The following is a 21507-nucleotide window of genomic DNA, read 5'->3' on the forward strand; positions in this document are numbered from 1 at the left end:
AAACTAAAGGTTAAATTAAGACATTACGAATCAAATGATAAATTCATTGAAATATTAATTGAAGAATTATTTTAATTTGATATTTCTAATTCAAGGTTTAACTTAATTTTAAAATATATACCAAAGCACACCTTCACCTAAGCTTCTAAAGAACACCACCTAAGCTCTCAAAGTAAAACAAATTATACCTAAGCTCACAAAGTACACCAAAGTTCCCAAAGTAAAACATACTTCCAAAGTAAACCTAAGCCCCCAAAGTAAACCTAAGCTCTCAATTTATACCAAAGTTCCCAATTATACCTAAGCTCTCAAAGTAATCCTAAGCTCCCAAAGTTTCCCTAAGCTCCTGCAAAACTTTACCTTAGCTCCCAAAGTTTACAAAGCTCCCAAAGTTTACTTAAGCTCCCAAAGTTTACTTAAGCTCCCAAATTTTACCTAAACTCCCAAAGTTTATCTAAGTTCCCAAAATTTACCTTAGCTCCCAAAGTTTACCTAAGCTCCCAAAGTTTACCTAAACTCCCAAAGTTTATCTAAGTTCCCAAAATTTATCTAAGTTCCCAAAATTTACCTGAGTTCCCAAAGAATATGATCAAGTTGGAAAGCTGCTAGTATATTTTCAATAAGAACACATGCTTTAATTGTTCCCGTAACTAGTCCCAAACTTTCCTAAATATACGGGATATGGGCAGGATACACAAATTTGTGAAATAGAACGATTTCCGATTCAAATAGCACTATAAAATACAACAGCTAAAGTGCATTGTTTATTAAGTTTTTCTTTCAAGATACTGGGAAAACTATTTGCTTTACAACAACCGATGGACAAAAGAGGCTAGAATGTCGTCTTCCTATTCTTGAGTTTCATAGATTCCACAGTTAAAATACTATTTTTGGTAATAATTCATTGTCCTCTCTTTTAATCTAAGTGCAATCTGTAGATAACTTTGTTAGTAGAGATTTTAAATGTATTTTGAATTGAATATAATCTAACTATTTTTTTGTCAAATTTTTCTAGTGTTTTATTGGTAAAATATCAGATTTAATTTAACATATCCGATCTTACTGTTTATTTGGTCCAAGAAATATATAGACCAGGAACCGCCATATCTAATGCGTCAAATTTGTGTACTGCAGTGGGAGGCGATCAAAACAAAGAATTCAGGGGCAAAACATCAATAATGAGGGGGGGGGGGATAAAGTTAAACTATAGTAGACACGAATACTGATTATAAAGCGAAAAAATATTTGTTACTTGTTATTTGTTACTTGAGAGTATATGCATTAAAGGCAGGAGAGGGAAATGATAATATCCAAGATTGTATTCAAATTGTGAAACTTTATATGGTAAAATTGGGATGTTTTAATAAAAGCAAAAACAATTCCTCACTCCATGGGAATCAATGCAAAGAGGAACTGTAGACATATTTCAATGCGTAACAGGACTGCACAGTGCATACATAATTGTGTCCCTAATATATAAAGATGCATGCCTAATTTACAACGGTACCTTTAAAAACTTTTTCGGGAAATGCCCATTGAATATTAGTCATTAAGAAATAAAACCTAACATAAAATTCGAGAAAAATGTTAACCTTGGGAGGAAGGATACAAACATCGGGAGGAAGGGTTTAAACCTTGGGAGGAAGGATGTAAAACTTGGGATGAAGGATACAAACATCGGCAGGAAGGGTTTAAACCTTGGGAGGAAGGATGTAAAACGTGGGAGGGAGGATACAAACATCGAAAGGAAGGGTTTAAACCTTGGGAGGAAGGATGTAATCCTTGGGAGGAAGGATACAAACATCGGCAGGAAGGGATTAAACCCTGGGAGGAAGGATACAAACATCGGCAGGAATGGTTTAAACCTTGGGAGGAAGGATGTAAAACTTGGGAGGAAGGATACAAACATCGGCAGGAAGGGGGTTAAACCTTGGGTGAAGGATGTAAACCTTGGGAGGAAGGATGTAAACCTTGGGAGGAAGGATGTAAACATAGAGAGGAAAGGTTTAAATCTTAAAAGAAAGTAAAACCTCGGAAACAAGGATAAGTGGGAATCTTTTTACCTTGCTTCTCCTTTATAGTTGAACCAATCTCACTGAGCACGAATAAATTTTCCATATTGATCTAAAATCCAAAAATCTTATTTAAATAATTAATTTGCATCCGCACTAACTTAATATATTAACTAGTTTCTTTTGTTTTTGACTGTAACATCACTCTGTTTATCAGTGTTTAATCCTTTCTCTTCAACTGCTGTGGGGGCACTGGATTTGTTTACATTCCTCCCACAGTGTACAGCACACAATTTGCGTATATCTGAGTTGGGCGTTCCTGGTCTATATATTTGTTTATTTGGTCAGGAATTACATAATAGATACAGGGCTTCCTACAAAGGTTCAGAGATGAAGAAGGAAAGTTAGACTGTCTATTTACAGGATTCCCTGCAACTGTAAACTGGTTTTTTTTTCTTTATCAAAACATTAAATATACAGGCACCCTATCCCCATGTTTTAGGAGTTTCAGGTCGTCTTTACAGTCTCATCCTTTTGTGGGTAACCCTGTATATTACCAACATAGGGAATGTTTTACACATTAATGGTTTCCATAAACATTATAAATGATTAATAATTTTCTGAAATATTTCTATTCATTACAGCTTAATGTTGTTAAGAAGCTAAAATATTTAGACACTGTTAACAAAACTTACCTGAGTGTACAGAAAAATTCTGTTCCAAAGCGCAGCTTCCTTAGCGTCTTCAAGCTTACTGTAAAGAAAATTATCATAATTTTAGTTTAAAATGTCTCCACTAGGTGTCTCTAATTTCTACCTGAGATAGAAGAAAGGCCCCGCTCCCTTGGCAGCCAGCTTCTGGCCACAATGGAACATTAATATTCCAAAGTCTACAAGAGGTCCAGGAACAACTTGACCACTAAATTTGAAATTAAATACAGTAAGACCAATAAAACTGTGGAATAATGGAACAGGAGATTGTTTAAATTGAAAATCAAGTACCACACAATTGTTTTTTAAAAATTCATTAGATTATCATAAAATAAAATCAAAACTTGAGTCTAACGGTCGTCTACCATCCACAGTTTTATGGGTTAGCCTGTATGTATACTAATTTCGTTATTCTGCCTGCAGGCAGTAAAAGAATTTTGATGGCATTCTGCAGCAGCATCATATAATTTCAAACCTATTTTAATCATCACTTCAAAAAATTGGAAATTAATCTTATTTTTCTGTGACTTAAAGAAATGTCAAATTTTCATCTTACAAAATTTGTTGGAGCACGGGAGCCAAATTCAACTTATTAGCATCTTTCGTCCAAAGGAATTGAGTCTTTGCCACAAACTCTGATTTTCTAATCACTATATCTTTGGAACCAAACGTGGTAGACCTTAGATATTTCAAACTATGAATTCTTTTAGATCAAATAATCTGAGTTTGAAATATCATAGGTTTACAACATCGGGTTCTAAAGATATTGAGGTTTAAATATTTGATTTTGTTCCAAGACTCAATCACTTTGTTGGATAATCATTTAATATTTGACGACTCGAGCTAAGTTAAGTTGAATATGGATCCAATGCTCCAACAAATTTTGTTAGATAAAAATTTGACATATCTTAGAGCATGGGGAATGGGGGGGGGGGCAATAATTTCCTAAAATCTGAGAATACATGTTTATTGGTGAGTGTTTATTATTTACCAGACAAAAATATTATGCTCTGTCATATTCCAAGCTCTAGGTCTGAGCATCATAATTGGACCAGTTTCCAGATCAGGGCCTCCAGATATACCATTCACCTAACCAGGGACACAAATTAATGAATTTGAGCTAGGTCACTGAACTACCTGCCGCCGGTTCAAATCTTGAATTCCCGATTAACAGTTAAAGATTCATGATGATTTAAATCGGTGATTCAGGATTTGAACCAGTGGGAGGTAGTTCAGCTACCTAGCTCAAATTCATTGCAAAAATGCAAAAAACACAAACATTGAAAGCAAAAAATCATATGTATGTGTAGACGTAAATTTTAAACGTAAAAATGGATTTTTCAAAAACACCGAGTTTCCCTTGATGATAAAAATATCTTTTAATTTCTTAATTTTTATATTTTTGGTCAACTGGTCACTTAAAACTTTTTTTAGGGAAAGGGGGGGGGGGTAAGTTTACGAATATGGTCGATTTAAAAAATGTAAATTGCCGGCTATCTCTTCTTCTCTAAATAAAGCATACAAAGCCTATTTCTTAAAGGGAGTGTAAACGGGATTTCAAGAGACGCAAAGATGACACTGCCCGATTTACAACGTTACTCTTGAAACCTTTATTAAATCAAAAGTGTGGAAGTTAACGTCGTTTCCCTGACTTAAAAAGTGTTTAATTTTGACAGTTTTTTATAAGCAAAAAATGCGCAAGTCACCTCTAGAGAAACCGCAAATGAAAATAAACAGTTTAAAGAAATTAAAACATGGATATCTATTTCATACTTTTAAGGGTACTGTTAGAAATCCGACCTTGTCATCTTACAATGAAGGGTCAATTCAAATTACACTTTTATAGTCCCTTTCAGTCCCATTAAGTCCCATTAAGTCCCTTTGAGTCCCGTCCCTTTAAGTCCCTTTAAGTTCCTTTCAGCCCCTTTAAGTCCCATTAAGTCCTTTTAAGTCTTTTTTAGTCCCTTTAAGTTCCTTTACGTCCCTTTTAGTTCCTTTAAGTCCCTTTAGGTTCCATTAAGTCCCTTTAAGTCCCTTTAAGTCCTTTTAAGTTCCTTTACGTCCCTTTAAGTTATTTCAAGTCCCATTAAGTCCCATTAAGTTCCTTTAAGTCTTTTTGAGTTCCTTTAAGTTCCTTAAAGTCCCATTAAGTCCCTTTAAGTCCCTTTAAGTCCCTTTAAGTTCCTTTAAGTCCCATTAAGTCCCATTAAGTCCCATTAAGTCCCATTAAGTCCCATTAAGTCCCTTTAAGTCCCTTTAAGTCTTTTTGAGCCCCTTTAGGTTTATTAAGGTCCCTAGAAAAATATTGTATATCCTAGTTTGAAAATAACAAAACAAATAATTCTGAATATAGAAAGATATTTTTCATAAATAATTTCATAAATAGACGACTTTGATTTTAATATTCATACGTTATTAAGACACTACCATTTAAGAAGAGAAGATTTTATTATTCGAATTTTTGTAAAAACTTTATTTTACCTGTGCATAGATGTTGCACCAGCCCTAAAATATAATATTTTTATAAGAATGAGATATTCTTAAATTCTAATTTTTAAAATAATCATTACCAACTTAAAGTGGTGATTTATTTCATAACTTTTATCGATTTCGCCAAATTAATTACCTTTTAATAATCTTTATAAACCAAATGGCCTTTGTAAGCAATTTGATTATGCTTTGTCAAAAATTATTAAACCTTTGTCAAAAAATTGTTTAACTTTGACAACAAACTGTATTGTATACCTGTATTTGATTTCACCAGGTTGTATTATTGTATACCTGTATTTGATTTCACCAGGTTGTATTATTGTATACCTGTATTTGATTTCTCCAGGTTGTATTATTTTATACCTGTATTTGATTTTTCCAGGTTGTATTATTGTATACCTGTATTTGATTTCTCCAGGATGTATTATTGTATACCTGTATCAGATTTCTCCAGGTTGTATTATTGTATACCTGCATTTGATTTCTGCAGGTTGTATTATTGTATACCTGTATTTGATTTATCCAGGTTGTATTATTGTATACCTGCATTTGGTTTCTTCAGGTTGTATTATTGTATACCTGTATTTGATTTCTCCAGGTTGTATTATTGTATACCTGCATTTGATTTCTCCAGGTTGTATTATTGTATACCTATATTTGATTTCACCAGGTTGTATTATTGTATACCTGTATTTGATTTCTCCAGGTTGTATTATTGTATACCTGTATTTGATTTCACCAGGTTGTATTATTTTATACCTGTATTTGATTTCTCCAGGTTGTATTACCGTATGCCTGAATTTGATTTCACCAGGTTGTATTGTATACCTTTTTTTGATTGTATTATTGTATACCTGAATTTGATTTCTCCAGGTTGGACAATGGCCATCATCAAAGTCAACCTGCACTCCATCAACTGCCTTCACAAATAATTTTTTCAAATTATGAATTTGAAACAAAAATCGTGTTTATAAGAGTTTTTGTTCATGCAATAACGAAAATGTATTTCCACTTCAATTTTTGGCGATATTTTTATTCCTACTGAAGTACTGACAATTAAATAATTAAAAAATGGAACTATGAAACAGAAAGTTTAATTTATTTTTTCAAAGAAAACGTAAAAATCCCTGAAAAAAACACCAATAAAAATGTTGTTATCAATGAACTTTTTATTCAAGAGATTAAATTCAACATCATCAATTTTATCTTCAAAGGATATTTCTTTTTCTCATTTAAATCCTCTTATTTTTATAAATTGGTATATTAAAGGTTGAACATAATTTTAACAAATTGAAAGTTAAGATTGATTTGAAAATAGAAAAGAATAATATTGGGGGAAAATTGCAATTTTATCGACATCGTTCCATCTCACTTTAACTTGATAGAACAACATAAGACTCAAAATATAAAGCCAAGAGAGGGGGGGGGGGAAGGATTGTCCCCGGGGAACTGTTAAATCTTATACCTGAAGAAGGCTACTCTGAAATCTCTCAGTATCGGATGGACTCACGTCACCTAGAAGAACAATATCAAAAATAATTTTATAAAAAAACAATAATTAATTCTTGAAATTTGAACCGCTCTGAAACATGTGTATAACAATATATGACAACAAGATAAAACCAAAACAAAAGAGTGTGGCGATTTTTTAGAGAATAAATTTTTTTATTGCTACATTCTATGATTCTACATTTAAATTTAATTAAATAGCATTTGTTTACTTTTCTGCAATCTATATATAAATTTGGCTTGTCTGTCCTGGGTGTTTGTTTGTTTGGGTGTCTGTCTGTTTGTTTGTATCCAATAAACGTCAAAACGGCTGAACCGATCGGGCCCAAATTTTTTGTGGGACATCACGTGACCACAGGGAAGGTTTATGAATGATCAAAATTTCAAATATGTGTCTCCATCAAAATTCGATCTTCATTAAACTTTTAAAAATTTTGAAAATCCACGAAATTTTTTGTGAAAATCCGCGAATTATTTTTGTTTTGTTTTACGATGTACACAAAGAGAACATGTTCTCAATTAATTTAGAAAATGGGCGCGAAGCGCCCTATAAGGCTAGTCTATATATAAATTTGGCTTGTCTGTTTGGGTGTTTGTCTGTCTGTCTGTTTGTATCCAATAAACGTCAAAACGGCTGAACCGATCGGGCCCAAATTTTTTGTGGGACATCTAGGGACCCCAGGGAAGGTTTATGAATGATTGAAATTTTAAAAATTTGTGTTTTAGAGGTTTTTAATTTTGTAAAAAAAAAATTAAATTTTTGAAAATCCGCGAATTTTTTTTTAAAAATCCGCAAAACTTTTTTCATCTTTGTTTTGAAATGTAAACAAAAAGAACATGTTCACAATTTGAATAGAAGATGGGCGCGAAGCGCCCTAAAAGCCTAGAAAGAAGGGCGCGAAGCGCCTTGAATTTCTAGTATATTATAAAAAGCGCCATTTCTTATGTAAAATGAAAAAAAAGATTCCACCTTTTTGAATAATTTTGTAGGTTGCCTGATTACCAATGAATAAAAATTAGATAAGGTATTATGATAATGAAATATGTTAAGAACTTGAATTTCAAGTTCATAATTATTATATCATATTTAGATATAATTAAATAGGTTTAAGTTTAAATCAACTTTTAATATTATAGCATCTGTGTCAGGTGAACTGGGAGATAAACCATCTCATTTTCTGTTTCCAGGGAATCTCAGAATTCATTGAATTAAATGAAAAGTAAATTGTGAAAAACATAAATTCTGCAGCATATCAAAATAAGTTTTGAATCATATTTAGATTAACAACAGCTGGTTCGGTTCCAAACGGAATTCCGTTTCACATAATTTTGCGTAATTACAGGGCTCACAATTGCGCGCAAGTAAAATCCACTTGCGTTGGAAACCTTAATCATATTTTACCAAGGTCAATATTCCGACATAGAAGACGTTCAGACAAAGGGCTTATTCTCCACGTCTTGTCTTCTGTAATGCTGGAACTGGAAAAATCCGGGAGTGTTCCGGTTCTTCTCAGTTCAAGTCGTCTTTGCTCTCTTTCAAGAAACAGCTGATTCACGTCTTCACTAAACCGCGTAATCAAAGAGTAAAGAAAATCTTTTAGCTCATCTGAAAAATAATTTTTAATGATTTTTGTTTTTAGGGTTGCAAAATAAATATTTCACGAAAGGAAATGAGTTTTGACGCAAACTATCATATTTCCAACTATAAATTCTGTTAGGTCTAAAAGTCTATAATTTACACCATATGGTTCCAAAGATATAGCTAGATTTAAAAATTTTAGTTTGTAAGTTAATTGGATCATCTTTTGGTATTACTGCGACTTTAAATAGTTGCCAATTCGCCAATTGATAAATTTCTCACCGTGCACAATTATTCCCAGTATTTTGACAAATTTGAAAATGCTAAATCATAAATAAAATATCACAATATTTTATTTAGAAGAACTAAGAAGAAAAATTGTTGATGCATCGTAAATATAAATTTCCCAAACATTATAGAAAACAGAAAAGAAAAAAAATCCTTTAAAGAATAGGTCGAAAAATATGGAAAATATCTGTCACTCAAAGTCTTCTTTTTGGTGATTTTCTCTGTTAAAATTCTTGGAAAAAGTATTTAAAAAAAGGGCTTTGCATTTTTAGACTTTTTTCAAACTGTTATCTTAAATCGTTCATCTACGGTCATCTAAAATTTTTCATCAACGGTCATCTTAAATCTTTCATCAACAATTATCTTAAATCTTTCATCAACGGTCATCTTAAACCGTTCATTAACGGTCATCTTAAACTGTTCATCAACGGTCATCTTAAGCCGTTCATCAACGGTCATCCTAAACCGTTCATCAACGGTAATCTTAATTTGTTCATTAACGGTCATCTTAAACCGTTTATCAACGGTCATTTTAAACCGTTTATCAACGGTCATCTCAAACCGTTCGTAAACGGTCATCTTAAACCGTTCATCAACGGTCATCTTAAACCGTTCATCAACGGTAATCATAAACCGTTCATTAACGGTCATCTTAAGCCGTTTATCAACGGTCCTCTTAAATCGTTCATCAACGGTCATCTTAAATCGTTCATCAACGGTCATCTTAAATCGTTCAAAAGACCAACCTTTCTGGACGTGCTTTTAATAGTATTTTCCGTTTGTTTATTATTACCGTTCCTTCGCGATCTTAATCGTAGAAACGAATATATTTTAGAAATTGTTGACTGAGCCGATAATTATTTCATTCAATAATAGCTGGGAAAATTTGAGTTTCATGTAATTTCAAGCAAAAAATTAACAAATGATTCTGTTATTTTGAAACGCATCCGTTATATACTTTCTATTTTCCGTTATTTTTGCTTCATGAACTGTTATTACCGTAAAGTAACGATTTCAAAACAGAGTTTACCAATCTTCCGTGAATTTACAAAAACTTGCTCATTACTACTAAAAATCTTTCTCAGTTTTAAAAAAACTATTTTCCGTAAAAATCCTAAACCTTATAAAATCTTCCAAAATTTTCCTGAGAGAAGTTTACCTGTAAAAATCTTGTTGTACATATTCTCTAAACCTTGAGGAGGGGGGAGTACTTCAATCCTCATTTTCTACTCAATTAGAATTCTGGAAGAGTATTAAAGGGATTGTCATTGAAATTTCAAGTGACCTTCTATATTTGAAAATCAATATAATGTGTTTTTGCTGACGAAAAGCGTTCAATTTTGACAATTTCTCCAACTTTTTTCTAAAGCAGAATTGCGGACGTGACTGTAAAGACAACTTACAAGTAAAAATAACCAAGTTTTTAAAGAGAAGATGATGGCATTCTTGATATTTTTGAACAGAAAAGACTTCTAAGGGTACCGTTGTAAATCGGACTTGCAGTTGCTAGTCTATGATTGGAAACAACGTTAAATTACGGCGATTTTTACAAAGTACAATGTAGAAACACTTTAAGGGGCTCGTAACTTTTAGTGACCAATGATAATTTTTATTATTTTTTTCAAAAGATAAAATGTAGAAAACCCAAGTACAGCTAATTCTAATATTGATTGTATTTTAGGAAACTATGAGAATTCAGAGTCTGAATTTATACTAAATTTGAGCCGCGTCTCAAATCCGTCAAAAGTCGGTTTCAATTCAGCGCCGGCTTAAATCTTGAAACATTGAATACAATTTTTAAGTGGAACCAACCATATTTGAGCCTCTTTAAATTCTGCTTCAGTATATTTGTAGGAATATCTTACAATAATATATTTAATTGGAAACATATTTGTGTTCTCTCAATACCACGGTTCAACTAAACAGATTTATGTGCAGTCAGTCTTGTTTAATCATTTCAGGTTTATTTTACTTCAGTTCTAATTAAAGACCTCTACATTAACCTCAAAATAAATCAAAATAAAACAACTTTTCATAATCTTTTAGATACATTTAAGCGATAAATAAAAATTATATTCTGAAATACAGTTTTTCAATACATGGTTACCCACAAAGGATGAGACAAGTAGACGACTCAAAACTATGTAAAAATGTTAGATTTGGTTTCTGACTTTTCAATATATAGACGTTTCATGGCTAAATAATTGGTTAGGTAAAGAAAGAAGCTTATTTTCAAATGCAGGGGCGCGCTTGAACGTTAAATGACAGGAAATAGATGTAAAACATTATGTACAGTCATCTCTGAAGTCTCATAATTTTTTGGGAAACGCTGTACATGAGACAGAGTGTCAAAACTAAATGTATACTTGGTATACATTTACTCCCCAGGGGGTAACATACAGGGTTACACACAAAGAATGAGACTTAAAGACGGTTGCACAGAATTTACTCAGACTTATTTCTTATCTCATGGTTCATCCCATCTTATTTCTTATCTCATGGTTCATCCCATCTTATTTCTTATCTCATGGTTCATCCCATCTTATTTCTTATCTCATGGTTCATCCCATCTAATACTTTTGTATTTTCTTTCAAAATCATTTAAGAGATCCTTAGAAGAATATTTACAAATTTAAACACCTTCAAATCCTGATATCTAAGGTATTTTGGGTTGTCACTAAAGTCTCTTTCTTTGTCGGAAACCTTATATATGGATATATAGCTTATACCTCGGACTAATTGTTTCGGCGTAGGAGAGGACGATATCTGGCGAATGTTAGATAACTTTTGAAATTTCGAAAGTACCAGATATTTAAATTGCTAGCGCAAGCTGTCCACATACAAACTAAATTAGACTAAACTCAACAGAACTCTCAATAAACCAAGGTACTAATGCAAGAAAAGTTACTTGCAGTTGCGTATACTCTGCGTACATATTGAGACCAGTTCTCTCTGGGCGGAATAGATGCATCAGTGTTTGTTTAGTATCCGAGGAGGTAAAAAGCATTTAATTTTGATAATTTGGATAATTCACACAATAGTTTCCTATGACCAGAATATTTCATTGATTTTTTATGTGAAAGATGGATCCCATGTCAGACTTCGACATCCGTCTTGTGTTTACATGACCGCCCATGGAGACAACACACTGCAGTACAAAAGATGCGTACACCTCTAAAATAACTTCCCTTGCATTATAACCTTGCAATAAACCAGCCTCTTCCAGGGATACTCTAGTGCGCTGGGAACTTTTTAGCTATTATATGCGTATCACATATTTTTTATCTCTCTTTTTAAATAAAATATTATTTAACGTTTGCAAGCGCAACAACTGTTAAATCTTGGATAATTAATGAACTTGCAATGAATGCATTTAATTTACTCCTAATTTTTCACGTTTTGATAAGAGACAAGTTTTAATCAAAATATTTTCATTTAATATTTAGGAGACATATAGGGTTTCCACCGAAAGGAGACATATAGGGTTTCCACCGAAAGGAGACATATAGGGTTTCCACCGAAAGGAGACATCTAGGGTTTCCACTGAAAGAAAACTTGAACGAAAAAATTAGAAATTTTGAGATTTTTTTGTCGCGTAAACTGTTTCGTGATAATAAGAATTTTATTGCGAAAATTAATTTTGCGAAAGAAAGCGAAAACGATGCGGAGTTTCATAAAATAAAACAAAATATGCGACAGTTTAACTAAAAATTGCTAAAATATTTGCAAAACAGATTAACGTAAAATTTCCTCATTTCCCTGGAAACCCAAGAGACAATTGCACCAAAAGTCGATTTGTTATTTACTTTATATAGTTTGTTATATTATATAAAGTTTAAAAAACTTGATCTCATTTCCACTTTTAAGCTTTGGCAATTTGCGATCAATTGATCGATTTGTTAAAACTGAAACTATGAAACTGAAAAATAATGTAATATTGTTATGCTTTCTATCCTTATTTCTTTTTAATAATTATTATTGTCTTTTTTATTTCTCTTAAGATATAAATAAATTGTGCGAGTTGTTTCAAACTTAATATTTAATATTCTGATATTACAGTTATGAGCTAAACAAATATAAAAAATAAAAAGTAAGCGCATTGAAATAAACATTTAATTTTTTTACAATCAAATTTTAACCAAAAACATGTCTGATGAAAACAAATTTTTTGTTATTAATTTTATTTACAAAATGTTAAGGTGTGTGCGCATTGATAAATAGCTATCGCTGGCCAAACTGAAAAATGACAGAGATTTCACAAAATAAAAAAGTTATGTTTGTTTTGGAAATTCAAGACCATACACTTCAACCAATAAATTTCTTTACTCATCAAGGATATCGACTTACAAAACTAGATTTCATGCAGTGTGTCCCATAAAACATGATGAGCTAAATCACTTGTAAAGGTTGTTATTGATTTTCGCTGGGTGTTTTAGAAAAAAGTATGCACCCCAAAAAGTTTGAATTATAAATTTTGTATTTTCAATAAATTTGGCTTTATTCAATAAATCAGAAATATGAAAAAATAACAGACCACATTTTGTTATTTAAAATTCCGTTAGAAAATTGCGAAGGAATTTGTCCTGGTTTTTATATTGCACCGCGCAGTGTGCACTTGGGCGTCACATTCACACATGGGTACAGGTCCAATATTTGCATGATCAGAATCTAGGCGTCAAACCTTATAGAAATCCAACGAATAGAAACAGCCACGTATAGTAACATGGCGTATTTTCCGGGAGAACATTTTTTATACTTTCGAGAATTAAACGTTTTTGTAAAACATTGTAGCTTATCATTATCATTATCATAATTTCTATTTTTTTTAACATACCCTAGACATTCAAGGAGCAAAATAGTTTAATATGTACATTTGTACTGCTCTCTACTGTGTTTAAGGTCCCCAAGATTTTATTATGCACTGACAACATAAATGAATGATTATATGGTTATACATAAATTTGCATGTTACTATTTAAAAAAATATTTTACAAAAATTCTATCTACAGTTCTATTTTTATAGAAAAAAAATTTCTCAAAAGTCTAAAAAAGTTCTCCAGTAATGCAAATATGATTTCATAAAATTCCGTTTTACCATTTAAATAAAAGAATTTTATGAAAATTATATCTACTTTACACTGATTATTTAATTTCTCAAAAATATAAAAAACGGTCTCCCGGAAAATACCGCATGTTGCTATACGTAGCGGTTTCTATACGTTGGATTTCTATAAGGTTTGACGCCCAGAATCTGTACGAGGATTTACCAGTCTAGTGTAATCGTACAAAATATACATCTACTTGTACCAGCCTGTCTATTGAACCCAATGTGTGTCGCAAAAAAATCGACTCGCTGGATACATGTAGCGTATTATTTTTATTCTAACCAAAAAGATGAATGGTAAACGGAAAATTTAAGATTTTGTGAATAAATGTTTTCTAGGTTTAAAACTTTAAAACTTTCTAAACTGAAGGAGACAGATACAAGAGAATCCTTTCAAATCTTGTCTTAAACCAGAATACATTTTATACACTGAACACTACTGATACAGCGATCTTCAAAATAGAGAACTTGTATTTATATCCCTTGTTAGCAATTATGTTATTATATACTTCAACAAAAATGTGTGGGACCTTTTAAACTTTGAGATAAGAAGACGACTTTTATGTGTATTTGTGTTGTTTTGTTTCACCAGTAGCCTTAAAACCATCGTACGAGGTAAAAACACTCACAAATGCTTTGTTTAATGATTATTTGACTATTTATACACATGTCAATGTAACCAGTTTTATATGTATATGTAAAGATCCTGTGTATTTACAAAGTCAAAATGAAATAAAAAAATTGCCACTATTTTGGGAACTTTGTTTCTGTAATTTGATTATTTCACCAGTTTAACATTAATTAACATTTTTTTACAAAACTTAAAGGTTTAACTTAAAAGTTTCATCCGGGCCTTACCAAATTTTCCAATGCATTTTTAAAAGATCTTTTTTATTCCTTTTTGAAACGCATAGAGAAAACAAACCTTTTCCACATTGACTGATTTAATGAAGACTAGCTGAAGGACCCGGCGTTGCCCGTGGAATTGAATAAAAAAACTTGGAAACAAATTTTGTTCAGTCTATGTTACCTCATGGGCACCATAGAGTTTCCTCAAAAAAAAAATCAGCCAATTTTGAACAGCCACCAGCTATAGCTACTATATACATATGAATATATATATGTGTATGAGTAAAGAGGTTTATTTCACAATTTTGCTTAAGGTCAAACTTTTAAATCAGGTTATACCGCGCTCAGTCGTTTAACTGAGAATTGAGCTGAGATTTTTACATTTCAAAGTTAAAAATTTGCAAATATTGAGTTTGGCAAGTGGCCCTATACAACCAAAAGTGTTTGCCTCTGAACAGAAAGAATATGCTGTAAAGTGTAAAGCTCTCCCTTTTCACATCATTTATATCAATTTTGTTGTCAGGATTTTATACAATACCCTTCCACTCAGTTCCTCTCAACCATTCCTGTCTGTATAATATTTTTAAATGGAATTTTGCAAATATCTCAACCAGGTACAGTGGGACCCATAAAATTGAGGAATAATTGTGTGTTGTGCACAGACCCATTTCGAAAGATAAGTCGATTTTTAACCTGCTGGTAAAATTATTAGGTGTACACTGTACATAAGTAACCATATATAATCGACTTAAAGATTGTCTACATTTATCTTCCAATTTTACAGTTTTTGGAATCCCACTGTGTAGATTTAAAATATATTAACATCATAAATTATTAAGTAAATCCGGCAAACGAAAAAAAAGATCGTTCAAAGCTGTTTTAGGGGAGGGGGAAGAGGAGTCATTTTCTATTTGGTTTAATATAATAATTTGATATCCACCATTTTAAAAACGAAGTAAAGATATGTTTAAAAAGAAATAATTGAAAAAACGATTAAAAGGTTATTTCTGCAGTAGACAATTCACAAAAGCAACAGACTCATTCATAAACTTCACTTCCGATATGTATTTTGAACCTTATTTAATCAATAATTGCTTCAAAACTATTGCTCTGTTGTTGTGATTTTTGGTAAGAAAAGCTGAAAACTGGCACTTATGTTTTTTTAAACAAAGAATTGTTAGTTTTAAAGATCCTAAATGACACGTAAAGCGATTATTTTTCAATCGTGATTCATGATTAAAAACAATGCCCGTCTCTCTCTTTATGTGAATATCGTTTTGGTCTTTATATTAGAATTGCATCTAATATAACTTTAAAATGTTAGGAGTGAAACTTAAATTAAATCTAAATAATAAAAATGTTCGAGAACATTGAACATTGTGGCATATTTTTAGAGTTGCATGTTATTACATCTTTGCGAATTAGGAAAAAAGACGACATTAATTCTACTATTAACTATTAATAATGTACAGGGAGACCCTGGTTCACATTCCAGTATCTCTACTAAGTATAAAAGAGGAAAAGAAAGAACAGCATTGCCACAAAAAAGAAATCAAAAAAAGAAAAAAGAAGTTAAAAGGTACTTGCAATATTGTAATCGTCATTTGTTATGAATCGTCTTTGTTATGAATTAGCATTGTAATACCTAATTTCAAATGTCTGCTAGAGTTTATTGTATGAAAAGGGTAAAAGACTGCAAAGACGTGTCTATAATGTCTCCGCAAGATGAACAGTGAAGACGGACAAGTTTACTCTGTTTGTATACTTCAATTTTTTTGTTTTAATAAGTACACCCCTCTGCAATCAAAACATAAACAAACAAAATGTGAACATAGCAGACTTAACTCTTACAGATTACAGCTTTCTCAGTAGGTATTACTATACTAAATCAAAGAATTATTTGAAAAGACGATATCAAATTCGTCACTGAATTAGGATGTTTATTGGGACACCCTGTATGAAAACGATAGATTTGGAAAAGGAAGACGAATTAAACAAATTCTATTTGTATTTATTGTTGTATAAAACAAAAAGATTTTATTTACCAGAAATGTGTCTGCGTAAAAATTTCAAAATTGTTTTGTTTCATGTTGGACTTATTCCACTGTATCATATTTAACTATTTTATAAATGTTTAGTAAAGGGAATACACAACTAGAACAGCTGTATCAGACCTACACTGACCAACGGAGGAATGTGTCATGTTTCTTGGTTCACCCTGTATATAATAACAATGCTTACAGTAATGATAGCCATCTTTTGAGCTTTCTAAAATATGTGGGTTGCCATGTGCAAAGATGGCAATGCCTGATTTACAACTGCACTCTTGAGATCTTTGCCTGATAAAGTATGAATTATAAAGAAATGTTTTTGTTTATTCAAAATGTTTTATTTTTATCTGCGAAAGTGATTTGCGTATTTCTTGTTCATTTAAAGCAATGGAGATTGGAGAAACTCACAGAAATAAACACTTTTCGAGTCAGAAAAATGACGTTATCTTTTATATTCCACATTTTGGATCAGATTAAAGTTTCAAGAGGGCTGCTTTAAATCGGGCATTGCAATCTTAGCATGGGAGGGTCACTTAAAATTACTGTCCCTTTTAAATTATTTTTGATTTATTCTTTCATTTGCATTTTAATCTTTCACTTGCATTTCATTCTTTCACTTGCATCTCATTGTCACTCTGAACCCTTTCAAATACTTCAAAATATGAATTCTGCAATATCTAAAGTTTTAAATATAGAGATACCCACAGAGGATGAGACTTCAAAGACGATTGTACAGATTTTATTTTAGCCATTTCCTTGCATTCAGCGTTCTTTGTTATAGGTACTTAAAGGGATAGTAAAGGAAAATTAAAAAGGGGTATAGGCTGAAACCTGAGAATTTCAGGAGTTGATCGAGACCTATAAGACATCTATCTGATGTCCCTGTCTCGAGAAATTGACATAAAACTGTGTTAAAATTACACCAAAATTTCATTCTTTCACTTGCATCTCATTGTCACTCTGAACCCTTTCAAATACTTCAAAATATGAATTCTGCAATATCTAAAGTTTTAAATATAGAGTTACCCACAGAGGATGAGACTTCAAAGACGATTGTACAGATTTTATTTTAGCCATTTCCTTGCATTCAGCGTTCTTTGTCATAGGTACTTAAAGGGACTGTAAAGGAAAATTAAAAAGGGGTATAGGCTGAAACCTGAGAATTTCAGAAGTTGATCGAGACCTATAAGACATCTATCTGATGTTCCTGTCTCGAGAAATTGACATAAAACTGTGTTAAAATTACACCAAAACGTATATATATGTAAGATATACGTCTGTATCACGTGACCAGAACTCCCTCTAATAGCAATGCAGTATACTGGTCACGTGATACAGACGGTGACACGTGACAATAATACTGCACTGCCATTGGTTGGAGTTCTGGTCCCATGATCTGGATGTGTAAATAATATTATTAATTGTATCTAATACAAATTATTAAATTAAAATATTAATAGGCGCAAACCAAAGTTTCTCAGGCTCCTCTGGGATATTGTCGTTTTCAGATTGGTTCCGTATTTCTTGAATATGATTTGTTTAATACTACGAATCTTATACAAAATCTCACATAAACATGGGAATTCAGTGACGAATTCGATATCGTCTTTTTTATGAATTAGCATTGTAATACCTAATGTCAAGAGCCATAATATTATTATGTCTGCTAGAGTTTATTTTATGAAAACGGTAAATGTCTGTAAAGATGTCTCCGCATGATGAACAGTGAAGACGGACAAGTTTACTCTGTTTGTATCTGTAATTTTCTTGTTTTACTAAGTACAACCCTATGTAGTTAAAAAATAAACAAAAAACTGTAAACGTTGTAGACAAAATCTTACGGATTACAGCTTTCTCAGTAGGTGTCACTATAATAAAACAAAGAATTATTTAAAAAGACTATATTGAATTCGTCACTGAATTCCCATGTTTATTGGGACACCCTGTTTAAGCGTTTTGGTAAATTTTTGACACAGTTTTATATCATTTTCTCGAGGAAGAAACATCAGATAGAACTTTTATAGGTCTCAATCAACTCCTGAGATTCTCAGGTTTCAGCCTATACCCCCTTTCATTTTTCCTTAACAGTCCCTTTAATCACTTAGTAAACTATCAAAAAGCAAGCTTGAAATTGTCATATTTTTTAGAGTTTTGTGTTGTCTTTACAGTCTCATCCTTTGTGGATAACCCTGTATCTCAATAAAACAGATTAAGTAGACCACATTTTAAATTGCCGTTTGTATTAAAGACAATTTATTGCTTTGTTTTTATATTGTTTTTACATTATTGTTTGATTTTGATATTGCTTTTTTTTAATGATTATTAAATAAATATCTAGAATTTCTACAATATTATCTATTACAAGGTAGATACATCACGTTCATTATGATAAGGTGTGATGATTTGAATTTAAGTTTGATGGAACAGTTTATCCCAGATACTAAACCAGTTCTCTACTTAGTAAGTATATTGGTACTATAAACACCAATATTAACCTGTAGATCATATAGTCACCTGTAATGGACTAAACACCAATATTAACCTGTAGATCATATAGTCACCTGTAATAGACTAAACACCAATATTAACCTGTAGATCATATAGTCACCTAAACACAGTGTACAGTACGCTGTGTAAACATTACGTACTGTACACTGTGTAAACAGTACGTACTGTATGCTGTGTAAACAGTACGTACTGTTTGCTGTGTAAACAGTACGTACTGTTTGCTTTGTTAACAGTACTTACTGTACGCTGTGTAAACAGTATGTACTGTAGGCTGTGTAAACAGTATGTACTATACACTGTGTAAACAGTACGTACTGTACGCTGTGTAAACAGTATGTACGTACGCTGTTTAAGCTGTACATACTGTACGCTGTGTAAACAGTACGTACTGTACGATGTGTAAACAGTACATACTGTATGCTGTGTAAGCAGTATGAACTGTACGCTGTATAAACAGTACGTAATGTAAGCTGTGTAAACAGTATGCACTGTCCGGCTATGTAAACAGTATGCACTATACGCTGTGTAAACAGTACTTACTGTACTCTGTGAAAACAGTAAGTACTGTACGCTGTGTAAACAGTACGTACTGTACGCTGTGTAAATAGTACGTATCTGTTCGATGTGTGAACAGTACATGTAGTATGTATGTATGGTGTGTAAACCATACGTACTAAACGATGTGTAAACAGTACAATACAGTTTATTTGCATTGGTACGGTACAAGCTTTGAAACATTATTTTGGTTTGTGAACGCAAGATGGAATTGAAGTGAAACTTGTTTATGCATGATACACTACTATACTAATCGAAAATAAAGTTTTTAAAAAAATATGTTTTTTAAGAAAACTGAGACCACTATGTAACTGAAATCTAAAGTTTTAAATTACTATTGCAAAGCAATCAAGTTTAAAAGTTTTTTAATATTGCTAACAGCAAACATCTCTTTTATTTACATAGGATAAGAAAGACTTCAAACTGCTTGACTTTTGGACCAAACGTTGGAAAATGCACTTTAGGGACAGTTCACAAATCTCTTCGCATACACAACTTGGGATTAAACGGGTTATTTACAGATATACCCATGATACCCCAAATTTTAGAATAACAAGCAAATGTAAATTCATCCTTCATAAAAAGCTGTTTTTTGGTATGCAACCATTTTACTTAAATGCCGCTTATTTGAAAAATGTCCTTTACTAATAGAAAAACTAGAATTCATGTAATTAAGAATCTATTTTAGAAAGTCACAGGAAAAAAAGTTTATGGAAAAAAAAACTTTGATTAAAAAGTTTCAATTTTCTAAAGTCCGTGGACAAAATGTTAATGCAAATACAGTCCTCAGTTTTAGATTCCTGGGACTTTTTTTTGTGAAAATGATAAGGGGGCTGCCAATCAAGTATCAGGAAATAAGATCACAGGAATTAAAGTCCTGAAGAAAAAAGTCCCATGTCTTGAGAAAATGAGGTCAAGTCTTAAAGGTTTTCATAAAAAAAAACTTTTTACAAAAACTAGGCTAACAGGGGTGCTTCACGCCCCTCTCTCTGTTGAAACCGTATATTTTAAATGCAAGACTTATTTTGTATGTTGAAAATGATAAAAAAAATTGGCGGATTCACTGTTTTCTTTACTGGATTCTAAAACTATTTCATCAATTTAACTTCTCAGAACTTCCAAAACAGGCCTCCAAGCAGTAATGTAGAATTGTAGAACTGTCCATGTGTTCCCCTAGTGAGACATGTTGGTGTAATAAAAGGAACCCTCAGCTAGCCCTAACAGCTGCAGATACTACCCTAAATTACATTCAGGAAATATATATTTGGCAGTGGCACCATTTTCCAAACTTTGCCTAACATTTTCCAATTAATATTTTGATTATTAATTTTTGACTGTACGCTTGTTACTAAATTTACTTTTACCCGTTACCTATAAAGAGATGTCAGCAACATTACCAAAGGCTTTTTTTCCGAGTGGCAACTTACCTAATGTGAAATTTCCCAAGTGGCAACTTCCCTAATGTGAAATTTCCCAAGTGGCAACTTCCCAAATGTGAAATTTTCCAAGCCGCGACTTCCCAAGTCTGCCCTAGCCGCAGCGCTCGGCCCGTTTGCAGCCTTGCAGTTGTCACTTGGGATATTGCACATTTGGGAAGTCTTGGGAAAGTGTCACTTGGGAAGTGACCATTGGGAAAATGCCTTGGCAAAAATACCTAATAACTAACCAAGAGCGTAGGAACCTTGCCAATCCGCAGAGATGCATTATTACACTCAGATTGTTATTTAAATGTAATTATCCGCTCAGATATAACAACCTATATTTGCCGAATTCAATTTCATTCATTCGTATAAAGTTGATACTTTATTATATTTTTTAGATACGATTTACCAAGGATGTAAGGCAAGGAAAG

General features: G+C 32.2%; 1 protein-coding gene across 1 annotated transcript; it reads right to left on the minus strand.

The window, feature by feature from the left end:
• Positions 1-564: 564 nt before the first annotated feature.
• On the minus strand, positions 565-9833 carry LOC111716050 (malate synthase, glyoxysomal). Its single transcript, XM_023491465.1, has 9 exons — positions 9748-9833; positions 8124-8327; positions 6678-6727; positions 6067-6132; positions 5204-5227; positions 3714-3811; positions 2829-2930; positions 2708-2765; positions 565-666 (listed from the first exon to the last, which is right to left on the minus strand). Exons 1-9 carry the CDS (start codon positions 9809-9811, stop codon positions 565-567), a joined length of 768 nt encoding a protein of 255 aa, XP_023347233.1. The 5' UTR covers positions 9812-9833.
• Positions 9834-21507: the final 11674 nt, after the last annotated feature.

Source organism: Eurytemora carolleeae, unplaced genomic scaffold, assembly GCF_000591075.1.
Source record: "Eurytemora carolleeae unplaced genomic scaffold, Eaff_2.0 scaffold1948, whole genome shotgun sequence".
NCBI lineage: Eukaryota > Metazoa > Arthropoda > Copepoda > Calanoida > Temoridae > Eurytemora > Eurytemora carolleeae.

Coding starts and splice junctions, on each gene's coding strand:
- LOC111716050 (XM_023491465.1), bottom strand. CDS start 9,811: ATGAGGATTGAAGTACTCCCCCCTCCTCAAGGTTTAGAGAATATGTAC. Junction 5,228..6,066: donor CCTGGAGAAATCAAATTCAG/GTATACAATAAT, acceptor ATTATATTTTAG/GGCTGGTGCAACATCTATGC. Junction 667..2,707: donor GAATTTTTCTGTACACTCAG/GTAAGTTTTGTT, acceptor CCGTATATTTAG/GAAAGTTTGGGACTAGTTAC.